The 24,737-nt window shown below is 34.7% G+C and overlaps 3 protein-coding genes across 5 annotated transcripts in view; all 3 read left to right on the plus strand.

Annotated features, from left to right (window-relative positions):
* Nucleotides 1–12,952: 12,952 nt before the first annotated feature.
* LOC134722703 (uncharacterized) lies at nucleotides 12,953–14,263 on the plus strand. Its single transcript, XM_063586325.1, has one exon. It carries the CDS (start codon nucleotides 12,953–12,955, stop codon nucleotides 14,261–14,263), a length of 1,311 nt encoding a protein of 436 aa, XP_063442395.1.
* A 172-nt stretch (nucleotides 14,264–14,435) lies between these two features.
* On the plus strand, nucleotides 14,436–17,582 carry LOC134722704 (uncharacterized). Its single transcript, XM_063586326.1, has one exon. It carries the CDS (start codon nucleotides 14,436–14,438, stop codon nucleotides 17,580–17,582), a length of 3,147 nt encoding a protein of 1,048 aa, XP_063442396.1.
* Nucleotides 17,583–18,386: 804 nt separating this feature from the next.
* The window catches only part of LOC134721327 (ATP-binding cassette sub-family G member 4-like), a 28,262-nt gene continuing 21,911 nt past the window's right edge, over nucleotides 18,387–24,737 (plus strand). For 2 of the 3 annotated variants that reach the window (XM_063584243.1, XM_063584245.1), the window contains exons 1-2: nucleotides 18,387–18,720; nucleotides 23,434–23,551. In XM_063584243.1, coding sequence (XP_063440313.1) covers nucleotides 18,510–18,720; nucleotides 23,434–23,551 — 329 coding nt within the window. In that variant the 5' untranslated portion in view covers nucleotides 18,387–18,509. The remainder of the gene's footprint in view (nucleotides 18,721–23,433; nucleotides 23,552–24,737) is intronic. The other variant, XM_063584244.1, reaches the window with a different exon arrangement.

Here is a 24,737-nt window from a genome sequence, read left to right on the forward strand (position 1 = left end):
AAATAAATCTTACCTGTAATGTTGATTTGGTGCCACGCAACTTCCGATGTCACTGTAGGACGTAGTGCAGTCGCCAAAAAAGTAAATTTTGTATTATCCACCAATGTATGTTAGTGTATACTGCAAGTTGTTACACCTGGCACTTGAAACTTTTGTTTAGATCTCAAAGAGGAGCTAAAATGAACTGCTGCGCATAAAAACAATCCATATCATCGCTTTCTCGGGATATAATCGGAGTAACAGGACATTTTTATTTGTACAAGTACAAATAGTTATCAAAGGTACCAGGATTATAATTCAGTACGTTTCATCTACACAAGACTCATCAGTGACGCTCATATCAAAATATTTATTAAGACAAACAAGTAAAAAGTTGAAGAGCATGGAGGATCCAAAATTCCTAAAAGTACCAAATACGACTATGGTAATCCTTAGTTTTTCGAAAAATTCAAAGTTTTGTTATCAAGAAATTTGTATCAAATGACCACATTATTGATACCATCGGGGACGGAACGTCCACCAGCAATGGCATCGACCCAGTGGCGTAAATAGTTATTAAAGGTACTAGAATTATAATGTAGTACGCAAGACGCGCAAATACATTAAAATTATTATTTGGGCATTCGTGAACATGTTGTTTGTAAAATAGTTGGATGATTGTAGGATGAAGTTTTTTTTATCGTCATGTGAAGTACTCATTTATCATGAGTTATAGGATACCCATATTTTGTAGACTAGTATTGGATCCTATAAACTAAATGTCCGTCAAACAGGATTCACCTGACTCTGAATTTGCCTCATTTCATGGATGAAGATTAATTTTAGTGGTCAAGTCCGTATCGAGGATTCGTTAAGCTTTAGGATAACTGTCTGTTGTTATGATTGTAAGGTGTATATTTTCGACTTGTGCAAGGTTTCAACTAACATTGAGCTCATTATCATGCATCATTCGGCAATGTTTGTTTTATGTTGTTTGGCCTTTTGAATATATACATGTATGCAATAGCGACAAGGTGTTTCGTGTATGGTGTACATGTCTGTCTGCATGTTTCTTATATGACCATAATGACTTCAATTGTGTTTGATTTATTAAATGATAGAAAGATGTCTATGTCTGGCTGTCGGTCAGGGTTCATATACTTTTGACCTTATGTTTCGAATTAATTGGCCAAGCATAACTTTAACATTTGTCAGTTTCCAAGGCACTGTAAGGATCGGAACACAGTTATTTGGTGTACGGGATATTTGTAGAGGTCTGTATGGCATTGTTCATCTGACCATGGCCTTTTTTTATGAAACATTGATAATCTTAAGCGCATTTGACACTTCTAGTAAAACTCTTGATATTATAGACGTTCAACACATATACTATCATAGGTAAAGCAAACAAGACATTAGAGCATTTGCGCTTTGGTATTCTCTAATATGTACTATATAGTTAAATCAATCCTTATCTGCGTTGTTTATAAAGAACTTTAAAAGTTCTGTTGCACACAATGTTGGTTATCGTTCAATCCAAAACTACACATGAAATGTGCTGTTTTTGCTATGATTTTTTGTTTGATGGATAACATTTTGGTTTAAACGTTGCATACTATCCATATTATTGGCTTACTAGTGTCGGTGTGCCTGAAGTGCACTAGACTGATTCACCGAGCTGAATCTTTCACACTTATTTAGACACGTTATTAGTTGTTTTTTTTTAACTTTTGAGGTAAAGTGTTGAATAGAAAAAAAGATAATAGCTTTAATGTCCATCCTTATCAAAATAGTTACAGGCTTCAAACACTTGCAGATTTATCAAATGGTAATAGAAAAACGGATTTCTGATTACTAGTATTAAGTCTGGTCACGCATTTTCTTTCACGATCGAAAAAATACGTTGCCTGATCTTTCACGATCAAGTTTGATGGAAATTCAACAATTTCAAGGTTTTCATAAACAAATTAACGCTTTTAATGGAAGAACATACTTTAATTCTACTGTACTATCAGATACACCAAAGATTAAATTTCAAATATATCATGATATTTTGAAATATGACCATTATAGGTACACAAAGCGTGTGATTTTTAATTAATTTCATAGACACGCATTGCGCCTTTTGTGTTTTTTCAAAAAGTACTTCATATTTTCTTTATCTTCTTTCACAGTTATGTTGAGGAAGTTAAACCATTTTGACAGACATATTTTTTTGTTCGGATTTGTTCCGCGTTTTGAAAATTAAGCGATTTTTTCAAAGATTCTGAACTAGAATGTACATTAAATGCCTTTCACGATCCGTTACCAGAACTTTTACGATCGTCTCTCAATACTTGACCGCCGTTAGATATTCTTTCACGCCCATTTCTCTCGATAAACCGAATGACACCCGTGTCATTGGGGTGTACCTGAAAGGGTTGACCTAAGTACATTTTGTATGAAGCGCTTCATTCTAAAAATGTGCGCACGGTCAACGCTTTTACACCCCTATGAAGTTATAAAAAGAAGCATTCAATACTTATAATTACATTTTTAGCTATGATCATGAAAACACGAATTTTATAAAAAAAATAATATTTAATTCACCTGTGCACTTAATTTATTGTGGGACCACGTGTTATCCGCATGAATAAAATTGAGAATGGAAATGGGGAATGTGTCAAAGAGACAACAACCCGACCGTAGAAAAAAACAACAGCAGAAGGTCACCAACAGGTCTTCAATGTAGCGAGAAATTCCCGCACCCAGAGGCGTCCTTCAGCTGGCCCATAAACAAATATATACTAGTTCAGTGATAATGAACGCCATACAAATTTCCAAATTGTACACAAGAAACTAAAATTAGAATAATACAAGACTAACAAAGGCCAGAGGCTCCTGACTTGGGACAGGCGCAAAAAATGCGGCGGGGTTAAACATGTTTGTGAGGTCTCAACCCTCCCCCTATACATCTAGCCAATGTAGAAAAAAACCGCATAACAATACGCACATTAAAATTCAGTTCAAGAGAAGTCCGAGTCTGATGTCAGAAGATGTAACCAAAGAAAATAAACAAAATGACAATAATACATAAATAACAACAGACTACTAGCAGTTAACTGACATGCCAGCTCCAGACTTCAATTAAACTGACTGAAAGATTATGATTTCATCATATGAACATCAGGCACAATCCTTCCCGTTAGGGGTTTAGTATCATCCCGTAATAACATATATGAGGAGAACATAACCCGTGTCATGATGAATGATAAGTTTTATTGAGTGATGCAATTGCTTAAGGAATAACAGGTGATGTGCAGTTAGCCAATCACGGACTAAAGTATTATAATGAACCATACAACTTATGTAATTATTCATTCATATACACTATAATATATATTTTTATTCAGAAAAGATGCTAATAAAATTAACGGTACCAATTTTCTTGCACCAGATGCGCATTTCGACAATACATGTCTCTTCAGTGATGCTCGTGGCCAAAATGTATGAAATCCAAAGCTTATATAAAAGATGAAGAGCTATAATCCGAAAGGTCCAATAGTATAGCCAAATCCTTGAAAGGAATCAGAGCTTTGCATGAGGGAGATACATTCCTTAATTTATAATAATTTCTAATATTTTGTAACAGCAAATTTTTATAACACAAAAAAATCCGTATTTTCATACCAGTACCGAAGTACTGGCTACTGGTCTGGTGATACCCTCGGGGACTCATAGTCCACCAGCAGAGGCATCGACCCGGTGGTAGTAATAAAATTAACGGTACCAATTTTCTTGCACCAGATGCGCATTTCGACAATACATGTCTCTTCAGTGATGCTCGTGGTCAATATATTTGAAATCCAAAGCTTATATAAAAGACGAAGAGTCATGCTTGCTGTATAATTTAACCTGATTAAAATGGTATAAGGGAAACACAGACATCAACTGAACGACACAAATAATCAAAAGACATCTAAAGGGATCGTACACGGTCCTATCAATTTATGGGTGTCAATTGCAATAGTCAGTCAAGCTACAAATCGTTCAGGTTTTAATTAAAAACAAAGTTAAGGCAATGCAAGACATATTTAGACACAAAGAAAAATAGCAATAAAAGTCAAGGTAGATCACATATTACACAGTACATACGTAAATGCATCAACAAGCAAATGAACTCACTGGACATATGTACAACATACTTCTATACAGTATTCTTTTTTGTTACTTTCCAGAGGTGTGCCTGAGACAAAGGTTTTATATATATACTAATATGTGAAAACTGTTGTTTCTTATTTGTGTTTGTAACTATGTGTTGTTTATTATATTTGTAAAAGAATATTATATTACAATGATATTATATTATCATTTTATGTTCTTCTTCTTTTTCTTCTTCTTCTTCTTTTATAGTTATATATTTAGTGCAATATCAAGGCCGTAACTAGGGTTCGAATTCAGGGGAGGAAGGGGTTTGCGTGCCGCCGATTGAGGCCCCCGCCGATTTTTTTTACCCTTTTCCCTTCGATTTCCTTACTTTCAGAAACATCAGTATTGCTTGAATCTAAAAGGAATTTTTATGCAAAAATAAGCTGAGATTGCTGTTGGGGTGAGCCAAGGCTCCATATTGCTCCGTTACGAAGGCCGTACTTTGACCTATAATTATTATGTCAGGGATCTTCTACTGAATTACTTATTTATCAGCGAGGAATAAGCACAAACAAAAGCTTTTTCAAGGCTATGGGAGCACGGAAGGATTTGAGTTTATTGCATGATGCTTCAGACCTAGACCATCTTCGTATTGATGATTACAAAATGGTGTAGCATCATTTTTGTTACAAATATTACACTAGCAGAAACAACTGAAGTTATTGTAAGTTGAATCAAGTTTTTATTCGTCTGTTAAAGTGTTTCCGGTCATATATAGAAGGTCGTCCAATTCCTGACTGGAAAAAAGTTTCTTTGAGTCAGTGAGATCCAACAGGCCTTAATCAGATTTCTTGGTGAATCGATTGTTCAGCATCATGGTAGATCAACAGTTAATATGATACACGGGGAAGTCATATTCTAGCTAGCACTTCCAAGGACCCTAAATCAGCTCAGAAAGAGTATGTAGGTTTTAAGAATTATTTTGTACGCCCGATGAAGTGGATTCTCGCATGATTTTACATATGTATGCTATTCTTGTAGACAAAGAGATATGTGTGAAAGGAATCAAGGGTAGGATAATAACAAAGTCACAAGATACAGATGTTCTAATAGTATGCGTTCCTTATATCCACTACATGCAGCATATTAGTACTCATGCGCTATGGTTTCAAACAGACACTATAACTTGTTTACACGATTTTCGCATCTATACCGGTTCACAAAATATGTAAAAGTCTCGGTTTACCATCTGTAACTTTCTACCAGCCGCACATGCTGTAACATGATGCAATACAACGTATTCGACCCTGTTTAGGATCAGTAATCGCACTGTGTTTTAGTTTTGAAGGACAACCAAAATGATTTCACCGATTTGTCAAACCTTTCTATTTGTGACATCGACGAATCTATAGATGCAGCTCGATATCTTGTTGTCAGGTTGAATGATCTCAAGTCAAAACTAAAAATAGATTACTGTGACCTAAACAATTTGAGCATAAAATTGGCTACAATTTGAAATATCTCCCTTGTCAAACTTCCTCCTTGTGAATCTACTTTTAAACAATATGTAATAAGAGCTTCACTCCAGACGTAGATTTGATGTCTTCCCATATAGCAGAACTACCTTAACATTCCCCTCTTCAGAATGGTCAAAGAAGAATGACTTGTTCCTATCTACCTCGAAGGTCATATGTCATCCGATTTTCTTCAAGATTTAGTTTGTACTTGTAAGAGGAAATCTGTGTTTTCAAAGGGTTGCATTTGCTTCGAACAAAATCTATCATGTACAAGTTTATGCCCATGTCAAGCAAATGACATATGTCAAAATGTAAATACTCGTGTGGTTGTAGTTAGAAACATTGATGACGACGAAGATGACGATGTATAAGATTTCATTTTTCTGTATGTATCTAATAAATCATTGGTAACTTTCGAATGAAAATAAAGCAGTCCATAATATTTTCTAAACAATAAATAAAACATCTACTCAATTTTGAAGTCGTGTGAAATATAGTAATAATCTATCTAGTGGGGAAAGATATGTAAAAAATATTAAGAAAAAAAAACAGCCACATGTTCTCTGACATTGACCGGGGAACGAGAGGAGACCATAGAATGTAGTGTAGGTAATACTATCCTTGATCATAATTTTCTAATTTCATTTGATTTTCTTTTTCGGCTTTTTGCCATGCTGAAGTCTGCTTGTCTTCATTTTATAAGTTTTTAATGTTCCTTTGGTTTCTCACGCCTATTTTGTTTGCAATTGTTTATAAAATACATCGGTGCTGTACATAACCCTCTCCCTTATTATATTTTTGGAATACGTGTACTTGTGAACATTATATCCAATTGTTGCTCATTTAGTCATCTGTATATGTAGGATAGGGTGTGTTACCTGTTTCTAATACATGTTTTGTTTTCATAACTTTCACGCCCTTTTTAGCTCACCTGGCCCAAAGGGCCAAGTGAGCTTTTCCCATCACTTGGCGTCCGTCGTCGTCGTCGTCGTCCGTCGTTAGCTTTTACAAAAATCTTCTCCTCTGAAACTACCAGGCCAAATTTTACCAAACTTGGCCACAATCATCATTGAGGTATTAAGTTTAAAAAATGTGTCCGGTGACCCGGTCAACCAAACAAGATGGCCGCCATAGCTAAAAATAGAACATAGGGGTAAAATGCGGTTTTTGGCTTATAACTCAAAAGCCAAAGCACTTAGAGCAAATCTGACATGGAGTTAAATTGTTCATCAGGTCAAGATCTATCTGCCCTGAAATTTTCCGATAAATCGGACAACCCGTTGTTGGGTTGCTGCCCCTGAATTGGTAATTTTATGGAAATTTTACTGTTTTTGGTTATTATCTTGAATATTATTATAGATGGAGATAAACTGTAAACAGCAATAATGTTCAGCAAAGTAAGATTTACAAATAAGTCAACATGACCGAAATGGTCAGATGACCCCTTTAGGAGTTATTGCCCTTTATAGTCAATTTTTACCATTTTTAGTAAATCTTAGTAATCTTTTACAAAAATCTTCTCCTCTGAAACTACCGGGCCAAATTAATCCAAACTTGGCCACAATCATCTTTGGGGCATCTAGTTTAAAAAATGTGTTAAGTGACCCGGCCATCCAGCCAAGATGGTCGCCACGGCTAAAAATAGAACATAGGGGTAAAATGCAGTTTTTGGCTTCTAACTAAAAAACAAAAGCATTTGGAGCAAATCTGACAACAGGTAAAATTGTTAATCAGGTCAAGATCTATCTGCCCTAAAATTTTCAGATGAATCGGACAATCCGTTGTGGTTTGCTGCCCCTTAATTGGTAATTTTAAGGAAATTTTGCCGTGTTTGGTTATTATCTTGAATACTATTAAAAATAGAAATAACCTGTAAACAGCAATAATGTTCAGCAAAGTTAGATTTACAAATAAGTCACCATGACTGAAATGGTTAATTGACCCCCTAAGGAGTTATTGTCCTTTATAGTCAATTTTTAATTGATTGATTGATTGTTGGTTGCTTTACGCCGCATTAGCACAAAAAGGCTATATCGCGGCGAGTCAATTTTTAACAATGTTCATAAAATTTGTAAATTTTAACTAACATTTTTCGCTGAAACTACTGGGCCAAGTTCATTATAGATAGAGATAATTGTAAGCAGCAAGAATGTTCAGTAAAGTAAGATTTACAAACACATCACCATCACCAAAACACAATTCAAGTTGTCATGAATCCATCTGCTTCTTTTGTTTAATATTCACATATACCAAGGTGGGCGACACAGGCTCTTTAGAGTCTCTAGTATTCTCTGTTTGCAGTAATTTTTACTTCTGTAAAGCAAAGCTTTACACAGAGCTTTATATTCAACCAAATTCGACGTTGATTTCGAAACAAATCATTTATATATACTCTTTCACACCCAATTACAGAAATTTGATTTTTACCTAGAAATTGACGGAACACCTTACTATCAAAAGACGTGAAAATCACATTTTTTTTTACAGATGATTAAAGTTAAGATAAAATAAAAACATCTGTAGATCGTACATGTAACGAATTGAATACAAAAAAATCAAATTTAGAAAATGAAAAAGGTCAAGGTCACTGTTATTTAACAGCTGTTTAAAATTTCAAATTTGCACCATATATGCAAAAAAAGTCAATCTAAAGTCATTTTTGGGGATAATAATATAAAATAAGTTCTAAAGGTAGATACAAAAGATATTTTTCTATAAATTGGTTGTTTTTATTTTGCTCAAAACGCATATATGTAGGAAAAACAAGCTATCTAAAAATATGACTGAGCATTTTTCTTGATTTTTTGCTTTGATCTTTGACCCTTATTTTAAAGAAAACGTGACACGGCAGACGACGACAACGCTATTTCGATGAGGCTTGGTCTCCTCTTTCCAACGATATAAAATATAGCCGTGTGTTATTCCGTTAAGGCTGTTTAACTGCTAAGGCATTGACCATAATGTTCTGGTATGATCGGGAGACGTTATAAAATGTTCCAACAGCTGAGTCAGCCGGTAACGCATTTCCGATATCATCAAAGATTTGCCATACAGAGGGAACTTCCTCTACTTAATTGAGCCCCTAAATAAATGTGAACAGTTACGTTTTATTCAAAATTGCCGAAAGCAAAGTTTCATATGTGTTTTCCTACGAATACTGATTAACAGACGGACGGCCACACGAAAAAAAAATACTACTAGTAGTACTGAAACGTTTCACTATCGATAAAAAAAAATCCGGAAAATGACATATATCACGTATCATGATAAAACTGTTAAAACTGTAAACTTGTGTTGTTAATAATATAAGTTCTTCGTGTACATATTGTCAATATTTCATTTTATTACTTAAAAAAATAATTGGGGTAGAAAATTCAGGGCAGGCAACTGTCTCATAGGTAGTTACGGCCCTGAATATATTGTAATTGAATGTTAAAACGGGATCATCATATAATATTTCGAAACTAACAACACCATATAGGAATCTATATAGACAACTGAAAATGGTAGAACAGAAATGTTGGTTGTAATATGGAAATGATAAAGATGTGTAACTCTATAAACCAAGTTCTTCACGTGGTTACGTTGTTTTTTTAAATCTACTGGTCATATATTTTCGCGTATTTTCAATTTGTACTTTTTTCATTGTTTTTAGTTCATATATACAATTTTTTAATTAAGTTTTTAATATTACGTTTTTTATTTTTATTTTTTTGGTTTAAGATAAAAACAAGAGTATATGTTTATTTCAGATGCGGGTTAATATCAAGGAGCCGTCGTTAGTGAGTGCACTCTTAAAGTTTTCTGTAGTAGTATTTTTAGTAATTTCAGAGGATGATTTGTTCCACCGGTCTTTGATGTTTTGGACAGAAAAAAAGAATAATTTATAGCTGTCTTCATTGCATTGAATTTGTCTGTAAGATTCTTTAATGGTGGATCTTGTAGTAGACTGACTCTGTTGTAATACATTATGGGATGGAATGGCTATATTTTCATTTACTTTTTTGTGGAAGCCTTGTCGCAGTCGGCGTTCTTGGCAATGCTTGCCATTTCATGGTGACACCGTGAACGCTGGTGTTGTGATGTATGTTGCACACATACCTTGCGCCCGTCTCTGTACCTTTTCTAGAAATTTTATATTTACGTTTGTGAATGGGTCCCACACAGTACAGCAGTATTTCATATAAGAGTTTGGCACGCTCTTCCTTTGATTGTTTGCGATTGGGCTTTAAGGTTTCTTCTGATGAAACATAAGGATTTTTTTGCTTTAGCGGCGGTTTGTTGGATGTGGGTGTTCCATTTTATGTCTGCTGAGATTGCAGCGGGATTAAACGTTTTAATGGTACCAAACCTTCTCCCTTTTTCTGAAACAATAGCATAACATCACACAAGAAAAACACACATGATAAAATATCAATTGGCAGGGGCACACTTTGTGCAATATCAATATACTTCTTTGAGGTCAATATATCCCTTTATCATATATTTAGTACAAAATACAGCAAAATCTAATAAAGGTTCTTTTTTCAAGTCTGTATCACCTACCCCGTATCGCATAGATAAACCAGTATCACATACCCCGTATCGCATAGCAAAACCCGTATCGCATAGCAAAACCCGTATCGCATAGCAAACCCCGTATCGCATACCTGGCGTGACGTCATAATTCGAATGATGTCAACGTTTGATCTCTGACGTCCAGTTGCTGTTCCCACTAAAAAAATGTACTATCATTTCAACTAGTTTGATTTAAGGTGGTATGGGTGTCTTCCTCCATCTTGAAATGTAAAAAACAGAGAACCAAAGGTCCAGATTTTCTATCAAGTCAGCAAAATTTGATGCAGGAATGTAGATATTTAATGTGAATTTTCATTTAAAAGAACCAATTTATACGAGTATAACTTATAAATATTCATATTTTTGCAAATGTTGATTATTTTCGTTTTTTTTTTTTTAAATTGGCATTTTAAGGGGGATGTAACTCTAAAACAGTGCATTTTCTGAAGGAATCTACATGGAATTTTCCTATTTTGTATTTTAGCCAGGAAAAACGTACGGTGACCCTATCTTTTCTTTTGATATTCTCAAAACATTGTCTGAAAGCTATCTTTTCCTTAAGTATTTAGCAATTCTATCATTGTGTTTAGTTTCTAATCCCAAAATGGTGTTTTTTCCTGTATAATCCATACAAAATGTGTCATTTTGTCACGTCCTGTAGCTTGAGAAAATGCGCGGTGACCTATCATTTTTATTATATTTTTCAACATATATCAATAGATACTACGTTTTGGCAAAGTATGAACAAATTCTATCATTTTTATTTAAGACTCCCATACCACCTTAAATCAGTCATGTTGTTACTTTGTAATATATTTTTGATTTTTTTTAAATAGTAAAACATGTAGTTGAAATGACGGAACAGTATCGTTTACTTAGGAAATTATTTAAATACATAATCTGCACAGTATATTGAGAATGTAATAAGGTTATAGGGGACATTACAATGTGGATATTCAGCTAATAAGGAAGTCAGTAAAAAAATACAGGAAAATCATAATTTCCTTTTTCTTGCTTATATTTTCGGACGATTTAAAAGAACACCGGATATTCCATGAATCTGATTCTGTTATAAAATATATGATAAACAGAATAATACATGGCAAAATCCGTATCGCATGCTGTATCACCACTGAGACTACTATAACACTTGTGTTATAGTAGTCTCAGATCACGACTTGAACAATATCAGACCTCGGGACCTTCGGCCCTCAAGACTGATATTGGTGGTGATACAGCATGCAATACGGATTTTGCCATGTATTATTCTATATTTATCGACCAAATACAAAGGCTATATAGAGAATAATACATGGCAAAATCCGTATCATATGTCGTATCATCCCGAGACATCAATATCAGCCCAAGGGCCTTTAGGCCCGAGGGATGATATTGGTCGAGGGTGATACGGCATGAGATACGAATTTTGCCATGTATTATACGCTTTATCATATATTTCAACAGAAGAGTATTATATTATATGAACTGTTTTCTGATCCATAGCACTGGGTTACATTCAGTTCTGCTTTTGTCTTGTTTCAAAGCGTTACTGAAAATAACTGCTAAATTATTTATACGAAGCACCTGGATTACCTTACAATCTGTTGTTTTAAAAATAGTTTGTTTATTATTGTATTTATTTGAGTGTTTTGTATCTTTTATAGTTGCATTTAGTGTGCCAAAAAATATGTTGTGAAAACTTGATGTTCGTGACGTTACTTACAATATGAAAACTTGATGTTCGTGACGTTACATACCAAACAATGACGTCATTTAAAAAATTGACCTACTTTGAGGAAATTTTTTCTTAAGCCATAAAAAAACAAAAAACTGACTTCATTTCAAAAAACAAAAACAAAAAAAAGGTATGCGATACGGGTTTTACCATGCGATACGGGGTATACGATACGGGTTTAGCTATATGCGATACGGGGTATGCGATACAGTGTCGAGGATAAATAGAGACAATCACATTAGGCTGGATTCATACATGTACTTATACGCGTTACCGCTCTCTATATGTAACGTCATGGTTGCTATGTATTAACGTCATTGTATCTTACCAGCATTAAATCATCCATTTGTATAGACGTCTTTTTCTCTATTCAAAACACAACGCAACTACAACTTATACGATCACGAGATTGGTGCCGTGACCAGGATAGAAGATGGATTCGTCGAGAATCAAGTCTATTCGAGCTGGAAATAGAGCCGCTGTCACAAAATTCTTCAAGAAACTACATGAGCTGAACACAGATTCGGAGATAGATATAGACATTGCAGGTCCAATTATTGACGCTATAGTGAAAAAACAAAGTGTAATTCTTAAACTGGATGAACAGATTTTGGAAAATACATCGGATGAAGATATAGAAGTTGAAATTACAGATGCAGATGAGTATAATTTAGATCTTGAAACAAATTTACGCCGTTATAAGAAATTAGCACAAACAGTTACACGTACATGTACAGAATTATCTCACGAAAGCATCCCAAACACCCGCCTCGTCATGAACATGCATGAAGTCAATTCCGAGACCCGTCCTGTAATGAACACATAATTCTTCCCAAGATATTCATCGCAAACTACTAATAGTTCACTGTCTAGTCAAAATCACCGCTTGCCGAAGCTAACCCTACCTACTTTTTCTGGGGATATTCTAGAGTGGCAATACTTTTGGGAGTCGTTTGAAAACACAATTCACAGCAATCATACACTTACTGATGTCCAGAAATTCACGTACCTACAGTCACTTCTAGATGCAGACGCTATGAATGTCATAAATGGTTTAAACTTGTCCAGCGCAAACTATCACAAAGCCGTGGAGTTACTAGTAAATCGCTTTGGGAAAACACACAAGATTGTGAACGCTTGTATGAAAGCTCTTTTAGATTTGCCAGCACCCTCATACACATTAGATAGTATCCGTAATTTTTCGGATAAGTCAGAGGTTTATATCCGTGGACTAGAATCTTTAGGACAGTGCCAAGATACGTATGGTTCCCTGTTAATCCCAGTTATGCTTGGTAAGCTCCCTATTACCGTAAAAAGTAATATCACAAGAGAAAACGGAAACGACGACTGGACTCTAGGAAATCTTAGAAAGGCAATACAACGTGAAATATTGATTCAAGAAGCTAGCACTAATGATAGTGCGTCTAATGATATACCTACCGCAAGTTTCCATGCCGGCATTGGTAAGAAAAATGGGAATTACGTAAATAAATCAAAGTTTAAAAACTATTCTCAAAGTAAAATGTGCATTTATTGCAATGATCAACATTTCCCTGCAGAATGTAAAAAGTTCACCGACAGCAAATCAAGAATGGATATTGTTAAGAAGAGAAACCTATGTTTCAATTGTTTGGGTAACCATAAAATATCAGAATGTAGGTCGAAGAACACATGCCGTACATGTAAACGTAAACACCACACTAGTTTATGCCATGAAACTTCAAGTCAAAATTTACAGAGTCAGAATATTACAAGTAATACAGAAAACGGCACGCCAATCATGCACACATCTGCTAAACAGGAAAACTCGACCGTCTTCTTGAAAACAGCAATCGCTCCAATATGGTCACAGAATCAGTACGCCGACGCTCACATCCTTTTCGACGAAGGAGCGCAACGATCATTTATTACACAGGAAATAGCCGACAAGTTGAACGTCAAGCCAGACGGAAAAGAAACCCTCAACATATCCGCCTTCGGAAATTCGGACAAGAACGTTCGTCACATGAATAAAGCCACAGTGTTTTTAGAAGCAGACTCAGGAGAGAAAATACCTTTACAGGTATTGATTGTACCTACCATAGCAGCGCCGATTCAGAATAACCGCAGGTACATTTCGCAACAACTTCATTATTTGAAAGGACTAAAACTAGCCCACCCGTTATCAGAGGATAATAGATTTGAAATTTCGTTACTCATTGGAGCAGACCACTACTGGGATGTAATGGAGGATGATATCGTTCGAGGCGACGGACCGACAGCGATGAGCTCCAAGATAGGATATTTGTTATCTGGACCACTTACATGTACAAGAGGACAACGCAATTCACACAAAAGAGGACTATGATATTGAGAGATTTTGGAAATTGGAGTCACTTGGTATACAAGAAAACGACAAGCTTAACACGGAAAAACAGAACATCAAAGAATGTTCATCAACATCAATAACATATGAGGAGGGAAAGTACGTTGCACAACTTCCATGGATTGAAGAATGTCCTGAATTACCGACAAACGAAATGATTGCAAGAGCAAGGACACATAGAGTCGTTAACCGCTTAAACCAGGAACCAAACTTATTCAAAATATATGGCGACATAATTAAAGAGCAGGAAAAACGTGGTTTCATCGAAAAGATAGAAGAGAATGAGGACGAGCCACAGCGCATACACTATATACCACATCACCCCGTCAAGAAAGATTCTACAACTACTCCGATTAGAATTGTGTATGATTGCAGTTGTAAAGAAAACGCACAAAGTCCGAGTTTGAATGACTGTCTTCATTCATATCCACCAATTTCAAATGACATAACAGAGCTACTTACCAGATTTCGTACTCAGAAGTTTGCAGTGACAACAGACATCGAAAAAGCATTTCTGCAAGTTGGACTTCATAAATCTGACCGTGATGTAACTCGCTTCTTTTGGTTAAGTGACCCAACAGATCCAACCAGTCCGTTTACAACATATCGTTTCAAGTCAGTCTTATTCGGAGCTACATGCTCACCATTTATACTGAATGCAACTTTATTAAAACACTTTGAAGAGAATCCTAGTCCAACAGCTTCAAGAATTACACAAGATTTATATGTAGATAATGTTTTAACTAGTTTTACAGCCGAAGACGACCTTATGCAATTTTACCGAGATTCTAGGTGTTTATTACAGAAAGGAGGCTTTAACCTCAGATCATGGAATTCTAATTCTAATAGACTACGAGAACTTGCTGACACAGAAAACGTACTAGATTCCAGTAAAGAGGTCAACATACTTGGAATGCGCTGGAATGTTGCGGACGACAAACTTTTATTTCCCGAAGTAGACATATATTCAAGCATGGTAGATGTAACAAAAAGAGAAATATTACGACAGTCGTCTAAAATCTTTGATCCGCTTGGCCTACTTAGTCCCGTGACAGTGAAAGCTAAGATACTAATGCAGTCACTATGGAAACGTAATTTTGGATGGGACGAACGCTTACCTGAAGATGTAACTACACAATGGACTACTTTATCTACAGATCTTAAAGATACAGCATCAGTTCAACTTTCCAGACTACTAAACAACGATGGATTATCGCCGCAAACAGCTAGATTACACATGTTTACCGATGCTAGCAAACAAGCTTATGGAGCATGCGCCTACATTGTACAAGAAAAACATTCGCAATTAGTTATGGCTAAAAACAGAGTTGCACCGCTAAAAGTAATTACTTTGCCGCGATTGGAGTTGATGGGCGCCGTAGTTGGAGCAAAACTAGCTAAACATGTGTCAAATATCTTAGGAATTACAGAAATTACATTTTGGTGTGATAGCCAAATCGCTCTGAGTTGGTTGTATTCGTCGAAAATACAAAAACCATTTATAGCTAATAGAATTACAGAAATCCGACAACTTGTAGAAAATAAAACTTGGAGGTATTGTCCAACTGACTGTAACCCCACCGACTATCTTACGCGCGGCATGTCTTCATCTAAGTTTTTGAATAATAATACTTGGTTCAACGGACCGAAATGGCTTTCACATGAAGAACAATGGCCGCATTGGGATCGAAATTCCGTTGTTATGACAACAATAACAGACAATGAAAGTAAAGACAAAGACCGGCAAATTCAACAAAATGATGACAGATTCACAGTTGTAAAAGAAGTCATCAATATAGAGAAGTACAGCAGTTATCCGAAACTGCTTCGTATAATTTCTTACGTATTGCGCTTTATAACGAATTGTAGAACACTTTCACAAAATAGGAAATACCAACATTTAGAGGTAGACGAAATTCAAAATGCTTCACTTGTGTTAATACGGAATATACAGCAAACTATTTTCATGAATATTATTTCAAAGGATACTAATCGACTACCTATTGTACGACAGTTACGATTATATATCGACGGAAAAGGACTGCTACGTTCCGGCGGAAGAATTGACAATGCACTCGTTAGCGAAACAGTGAAATACCCTTATTTACTTCCGACAAAACACCCATTGACAACATTAATTATTTTGGACGCACACAAACTACAAAATCACAGTGGAATAAATGAGACAATTACGTTAATCCAACAGACATATTGGATACAAAAAATCCGACAAAGAGTGAAAACCGCATTACGCAATTGTATTCCCTGTAGGAAGATAATTAGTCGACCGTATGTGGCGCCTGACCCACCACCGCTACCAAAGGATCGTCTTGGAGAAGACCCGCCATTCAGCGTCACGGGAGTTGATTTCACAGGAGCGTTACATGAACGCCAAAATGGTAACAAGGAAACAAAAGCGTATATATGTCTATTTACGTGTGCTTCAACCAGAGCTGTTCACATTGAGTTAGTTCAGGATTTAACGACACATTCATTTTTATTAGCTTTTCGCAGATTTGTTAGCCGTCGGTCTTTACCGAAAATAATGATATCTGACAATGCTTCTACGTATAAATCTGCAGCGACAGAGATTTCTAAACTATTCAAATCAGAAACAGTGCACGGTAAACTTAGTGAGTTAGGAACAGTGTGGAAGTTTATACCCAGCAGGGCTCCTTGGTACGGAGGATGGTGGGAGCGACTTATTGGACTTACAAAAACCTCCCTCAAGAAAACATTAGGACGTGCCTGTATCGACTTAGATATGCTACACACCGTTGTTACAGAAATCGAGTGCACACTGAATGACCGACCGTTAACATACATCTCTACTGATGAAAAGGACCCAGAACCACTAACGCCGTCTCATCTTATGTATGGCAGAAGATTAAAGACACTTCCGTATCCTTCAAATGACAACAGCGAATTCAAAGACACTAGAAAAACACTTACTTGCGCTCGTGCGCTAAAACGTAACAAACAACAGCAAGAATTACTACAACACTTTCGGACGGGATGGAAGAAGGAGTACCTTACATCACTACGGGAATTCCACAGAGCCAGTGGAAATAATTTACAGAGGATAACGACCGGGGACATAGTACAGATTCGTGATGACTCGCCTAGAACAGTATGGAACATTGGTATCATCGAGGACCTTGTGCGTGGTGGAGATGGTTTGGTGAGATCAGCTATAGTGCGTACAAAATTTGGACTTACGAATAGACCAATCGTCAAACTCTACCCACTAGAGATAAATTCAAATGACAATGATGAATCGCAAATACTTAGAAGGAGCTAGTGTTCGTTTACAAAACCGCAAGCAGAGACTGTAATTAATTGAGAACAATTTTCTATCGCAACTTGATTCAGAGATAGTTTTTATATGTGATTCATAGACTTTAAAGTTTCGAATATTTCATTTCTTTTCATTTATAGATAATTTTCTTAATTTGGATAAATTGTCCATTGAGACTTTAATTGCACAAACTCGCGGCCCGGAGTATGTCGAGGATAAATAGAGACAATCACATTACGCGGGATTCATACATGTTTATAGCTTGTTGTTCGGTGTGAGCCAAGGCTCCGTGTTGAAGGCCGTACTTTAACCTATAATGGTTTAATTTTTAAATTGTTATTTGGATGGAGAGTTGTCTCATTGGCACTCACACCACATCTTCCTATATCTATGTACTTATACGCGTTACCGCTCTCTATATGTAACGTCATGGTTGCTATGTATTAACGTCATTGTATCTTACCAGCATTAAATCATCCATTTGTATAGACGTCTTTTTCTCTATTCAAAACACAACGCAACTACAACTTATACGATCACGGCGAGAACAGGGTAGGTGATACAGACTGGAAAAAATAACCTTTATTAGATATACAAAATTGCTGTATTTTGTACTAAATATATGATAAAATTGTATAATACTGTCTTAAAGCAGTAGATAAAGGTGGCATCTATTTTTTTAACAATGAGTTGTTCATAACTGAGATAAACATAACGCATATTATGGTCCGCTGTTATCTTCTTTTTAAATTAGATCTTTTAGGGTCTTCAGATAATCGGGTATCGAGTTCTGTCCCTTGTAAAAGAACATCAACAGGTTGTACGAGGTATTCGTCATTTGATCAAAGGTCAAGGGCTTGCAAAATCACAACAAAAATGGCGAAAACAGTTTGACGACAAAGAAAAGAGTGGACTTTGTAACTTGTTAATATGGCAGAACTTTTAGCTGTCCAGCTACACATTCCAATTCACCCAGATGTATCAACATCTAGATCTAAATATCAAAAGTCAGCGTCAGGAGGCAGTACTCCGTCAAATAACTCCAGTCGATTCGAACAGTTCGCGCACCTGCCAAGTCGACGAGCTGTTGACATTGAATATAAAGATCTGACTTACAGAATCAGAGAAGGGCGACATAAAGGTTTATACAAAATGTTTAAAACAAGTTAACCAAATCAATACACCTAATCGCTATTTATTCCAATTCCGGATAAATTCTAAAATTACACAACTTTTTCATCAAGTTGAAGCTATCTGGGACCCTGTTTAAACAATGCACCATGCATGATACTTTTTAATGAGACATGTTTAAACTACCGTAAATACTTCAAACAAAATATTTTTTTTACTTCAATTCTAATTTCGAAAAAAATGGATCATACTCATCAAAGTTTCTTAATGGTCGATTTCTAAAGTTTTTCCTCCCTCAGCTCACTACTGATGACCTCTGTTTGTGGCGGCATGACCCAAACAGGAAGTTGTGTAAATGACTGTTTTTCCCGGATTGGACTAAATAGCGATAAGGTGTATGTTTTCAACAATTTTCAAAATATGTTCCTAAAGACAGTATAGTTAGTTGATCAATGAAAATGTTACGAAAGTCATGATGTGTTTATTTTATGGCACTTGCTATGGTTACATGGAAATGTAACAATAATAAAAATATTATTGTTACATCGGAGACTTATTGCCCAAATGCAAAGTTGGGTAAGGAACCGATTAATTACGAATGTAACAATAATTATTGAGGCTACGGTTACATTGTGTTATTGTTACATGAAAAACAGCAATGTATGCCAGATTTATTAAATTTGAATCTTCTACAGTTGTGTTGCTTAATTCTTTCATATGTACTAGATAATACTTGTAATAAATAAATGATAAATAATAGATATTATTATACCTTACATATATTACAAACAATTCTATTGGATAACAACTTATCACGTGACATGGAATAATTTGGTTAATTTTCATTGAATTGCAAGGGAGGATGAATAACCCTTAAAATTTACACCATCGGTGAATAACCCTATTTTCACCGGCGAATAACCTTTTTAGTGTCTAGATTTTCCCTCGAGTTACCTTCCATGAAAATTACGTCACAGACGTAAATAAACAAGATGGCAGCGTCCACATTACACTGACAGCCCATCGAGAGACGAGGAAATAACGCATTGGAAATGAATAGAGTGCCAGCTACCGATGATATCTCCTAAAAACGGTCCTTTTCAGGGCTTTTAATATTTTACAAAAAGATTTTACCTTTGTTGTACATCAGAGAAATTCTAGAACACGAACATGACAAATCAACGGTATTTTCCTGAGCTATTTTCAGCTTGTGTTTGATATGTAAAACATATAGTAAGCTAGTGTTCAAAAGGCCCTTCCACTGTTAGTTCGGTATAATAAAACTATTGTGGCCCCTTAGAATCGATGAATATCCAAAATTGTCAACCCTTAAAATTTATTTCACATCAGGCTGCTCATTGAAATACATTTAACCTTCTTGTGTTGACAATTTTGGATATTCACCTTTTCAACGGGCCATAATTGTATATTATTAATCAACAATTGGTGTTTAAATAGTTTTATGTATTAATGGTGTTGATGTTCTTAAAGGTACTACTTCAGATTAGTAGTTCAATGGTTTTTTGTTGAGAACTTGGGCTGAGAAAAGTGTGCACTTTTTAAAGTATTTAACAACTGCACACCTGCTCTTATATTACTGTCATTATACTTTGAACAATGGATGAAGAGATTCATATTACCAATTTTGTTTTGGATGAAAAATTAAAAACTTGGAATGCATTTGAAACAAAACTGAAACAATACCAAGAAATTTCATACAGCTATAGATACAAACGCAGCTCTCATTAATTGATACATCAAAAGCAAAGTTTGTTAACATGCTAAGTTGGATACTGTAATCTGAGGTAAACCTAAAATCTGTAATGGACGGCAATGCGATCATATTGAAAGACAACACGAAACTTCACCACATGCTTCCAACCAAATATTGGATGAGAATATCAGCATTGCTAGAGTAAAAAAGTATTTCTCACCAGAAGCATGGCAAACATCAAAGGTTGACTTATCTTCTATAAAATTAAAGAAATTGTATTATTGTAAATATAAAATAAATGTTTTTAACTTTTATAATTTAGTACATATTACAAGTCCCATCGTACATTGCTGTTTTTCATGTAACAATAATGCTATTTATCCTGCAATTATGTATTTTACTATACAGATACAGCCCTACAGATATCGCTATGATATATCTGTATACTATACAGATATCACTTTAAAGCTCCGCCCACTGCCGGACTGAGTATTGTATGAACCTGCGTGACCTCAGAATGTGTATTGGAGTCGCATTCCAATAACGTATCAATTGCGAATTAACGATTACTTTTAAGTTACCTTACTCGGCTTGAAACAGGTGTAATAGCTCGCTAAAAGCTCGCATACACCTTTTTTCCAGCCTCGTACAAATACAGCTGATATTTAAAGACACTAAACAGTTATTGTCTATGTAACCGTAGCCTCAATAGTTATTGTTACATTCGTAATTAATCAGGTCCCTACCTAACTTTGCATTTAGTCTCCAATGTAACAATAATATTTCTATTATTGTTACATTTCCATGTAACCGTAGCCAGTGCCTTATTTTATTTCCTCAAACTAAAGCAAATCATCTTCTTTTACATCTTCTTCAACCAGCTAATGTCTACAATCAAGGAACTGATTTATTTTGCAATTATTCTGATGCTCATACCAGTGGCGGATCCAGAAATTTTCATAAGTGGGGGCTCACTGACTGACCTAAGAGGGGGCCCGGGCCCCCCCCCCCCCCCCCCCCTAAATCCGCCTCTGCATACAACCCCTTACACAAATTACGGTTACCTCTAAAAATGTTTTGAATTTAGTTCAGGTTTGTCACCGAGCCAGTGAGATTGTTATATTTGCTTTATTACATATGAAATTAACATGGTCATTCCATTTAAGGTGGATAAGGGGTCTTAATTAAAATTCATAGAAATGATCAGTCAGTATTAAGATATAAGGAAAAGGAGTAGGTCCGGTAAGGACCGATTTTGGCCTCAAATTTCAGGTTCATCTGACGAAAGATTTTGACCACTTTTTAAACACTTAATTGTCTATGTTATTTGAATCAATTAGTTAATGTGAAAATTTTTAACTGATTTAGTCATTAAAAACGATCCGATTCAAGCTCAAATATGAAAAATCTACCAAATATGCCAAAAAATGTCACTTTTCAGATGGTTTTTGTCAAAAATGAAAGTGGCCGCATCCGTGTTCATCCTCAACCCTTATATATGTTATGTATTATCATAAAATACAACTAACATTTTATTATTAAGGATGAACACGAATGCAGCCACACGAAAACCGTCTAAAATTTTAATAAAATGCTAGAATTGTGAAGATTTCAGTAATTTAGCATGACTTAATGGTGCTAGTACCTGATATATGTGAATTGTATTGTCAAAAACCCCATATTTATGTAGCAGAAGCATTCTACTGTCCAATAAATAACTAAAAGTTTACATTTTAACAATTTTGTAAAACTGCTATATTTTGGGGCCAAAAAGGGGTCTTACTGGATCTACTCCTTTTGAAAAATAGTGATATTGAAAAGTATGGGTCACTGGACTTTTTTCATGCTTTAAGTTGTGCAAAAATGGTCAGATTTTGTATAGATTATGCATGGAAAATCCAATTTTGTGTGATAAAAAGAAAAAAATTCTGTTAATTTAGTCTGTCAAATGCTCATGGTTATAACCAACAAAATAGACATCAGGCCACCATTTATATGTTTTTTACAAGCTGATTGTGAATTTGTCTTAGGTTATGTTTGCTCTGTTCAGAGAAAGTCAAAATTATGAAATGTCAGCTACATTTCATATTATGATAATTACAAGTTTTAACAAGAATTACAAATTTACATATCCCAAATGTACAAATTACACCATGTACACAGTTACAAAATGTACAAGTTACAAATTAACAATATGCAAATTTAGAATTTTGAATTTTGACCTTTTTGGCTTTTCATATTTACTCACATTTAGCTTATATGTATTTTATCCACTGAACAAATTGCTTGTTATCTTTCTATAGAACTGCATTAAATACACTAACAGCAATAGTGATATAATAAATCAAAGTTTTTTTATCAACACCATACAATGAACCTTTAGATGTATATAATTTGAAATTTTACTCTTCTACCAAATATTTCTACTAGTGATTTTAATCTGGAAGAAAACAATATAAAATACATACAAATTGTTTTTTTGTTTTTTTAATAAATAATGACAAATACATGTAGTTTAATTGTATGTTGTAGTTTTATGCACAATTATACAAAAAAACCACCACAGGGTATCATTGCTAATCCGAAAATTATCCACCACTGTGACCAGATTCCAAATGCATGGTTATTAGCAACTGAAAGTGAACATATCTTTATATAAATAAGGCCGTTAGTTTTATAGTTTGAATTGTTTTACATTGTCTTATTGGGGCCTTTTATAGCTGACTATGGGGTATGGGCTTTGCTTATTGCTGAAGGCCATAAGGTGACCTATAATTGTTTTTATCTGTGTCATTTTGGTCTCTTGCGGACAGTTGTCTCATTGGGAATCATACCACATCTTCTTTTTATATATATCTTTAGGTCACTGTACAGTGTACACCCTTCAACAATACTCAAAATTGAAAACAAATATGACATGAACCATTGAAAACAAATACATTGTATGACATGAACCATTGAAAACAAAATTAATTACAAAATCTGTATTTGTTTTTGTCTTTAATGCAGGTGTAAAAGACATTTTAAAATGTATATCAGGAAAATTTCAGTCAGGACAACTAACAGCTATAATGGGTCCATCTGGAGCTGGGAAATCATCTTTAATGAATATTTTGGCAGGATATAGGTATGTTCCAAACAGATTGGCAAGTTTCATCATATAACACATGGATGAACAAGAACTATCCCAAAATACTATGACAAATGTAAAGTTATGAAACTATATACTATGAGATAAGATAAGATATGATATTTTTATTCCATTAAAAGAGTCTATTTACATGATGACAGAGCAAAGTAATTTATTTCATTAATATGAGATTATTAGTTGCACAGTGTGCAATTGTCCTAATATGAGAATTTATCGGGTCAGTAAAATTCATATCGGATGAGGCGAAGCCAAACCTGGTATGAATTTTATTGACCTGATAAATTCTGTATTAGGACAATTGAACACTGTTTAACGAATTTATCCTGATTTTGTTATATTACATATTATTATATTTAAATTCAATATAAGGACAATATCAACCAAATATTTAATCTAAAACTGAAAAAAAGACTATAAAGCAACTCAATTTTTTATTCTCTTTATTAGGTCAATGGTATAATCCCAATTGAAGTAATAAATAAGGGATATAATTCCTATTGATGTAATAAAAAATTGTACTGAAATTTATTAGGGCAATATCAGCCAATCAAATTGCGAGAAATTACTCTAAATCAAGATAAATAATATTCCATGCAGTTATTCAATTGCACAATTTGATAGTGAGAGACTTACTAGAGGCTTGAAGTAAATAAAAAAGAAACAATTTCACATTTGACAAGTCCCAATTGCACTAAAACTTGGCTAGATTAATTGCTGTGGATCCATTTATTTTCGTGGGTACTAATTTTCGTTGTTTGAAGAATAATTGAATATTTGTGGATATTGAATTATGTGGTATTGGCATTGTCTGCATTTAACACTTTAGAAAATTTGTTATTTGTTGAACATATAAATTTGTGGTTCTCCTGTATCTACATGTTCATTTACCATATCCATGAAAAATTATATTCAACGAATATAAATGAATCCACAGTAGTAAATTTTGAAAAATTCTCAATTACCCTGTTTTTATAATCTTTTTAGTCTGAATTTTTGTTACATTTTATTGTTAAAACTATAAGAAGTTATAAAGATAATTTTTGTTAGAATTTATTGTTAAAACTATAAGAAGTTATAAAGATACCAATATTTCTTGAAGTTTGTATTCACTGAAAGTTTTTGAATACAGTATGCTTGTAACATGTGTAAGTTGTAATATTTT

This window comes from Mytilus trossulus, chromosome 6 (genome assembly GCF_036588685.1).
Source record: "Mytilus trossulus isolate FHL-02 chromosome 6, PNRI_Mtr1.1.1.hap1, whole genome shotgun sequence".
Lineage (NCBI taxonomy): Eukaryota > Metazoa > Mollusca > Bivalvia > Mytilida > Mytilidae > Mytilus > Mytilus trossulus.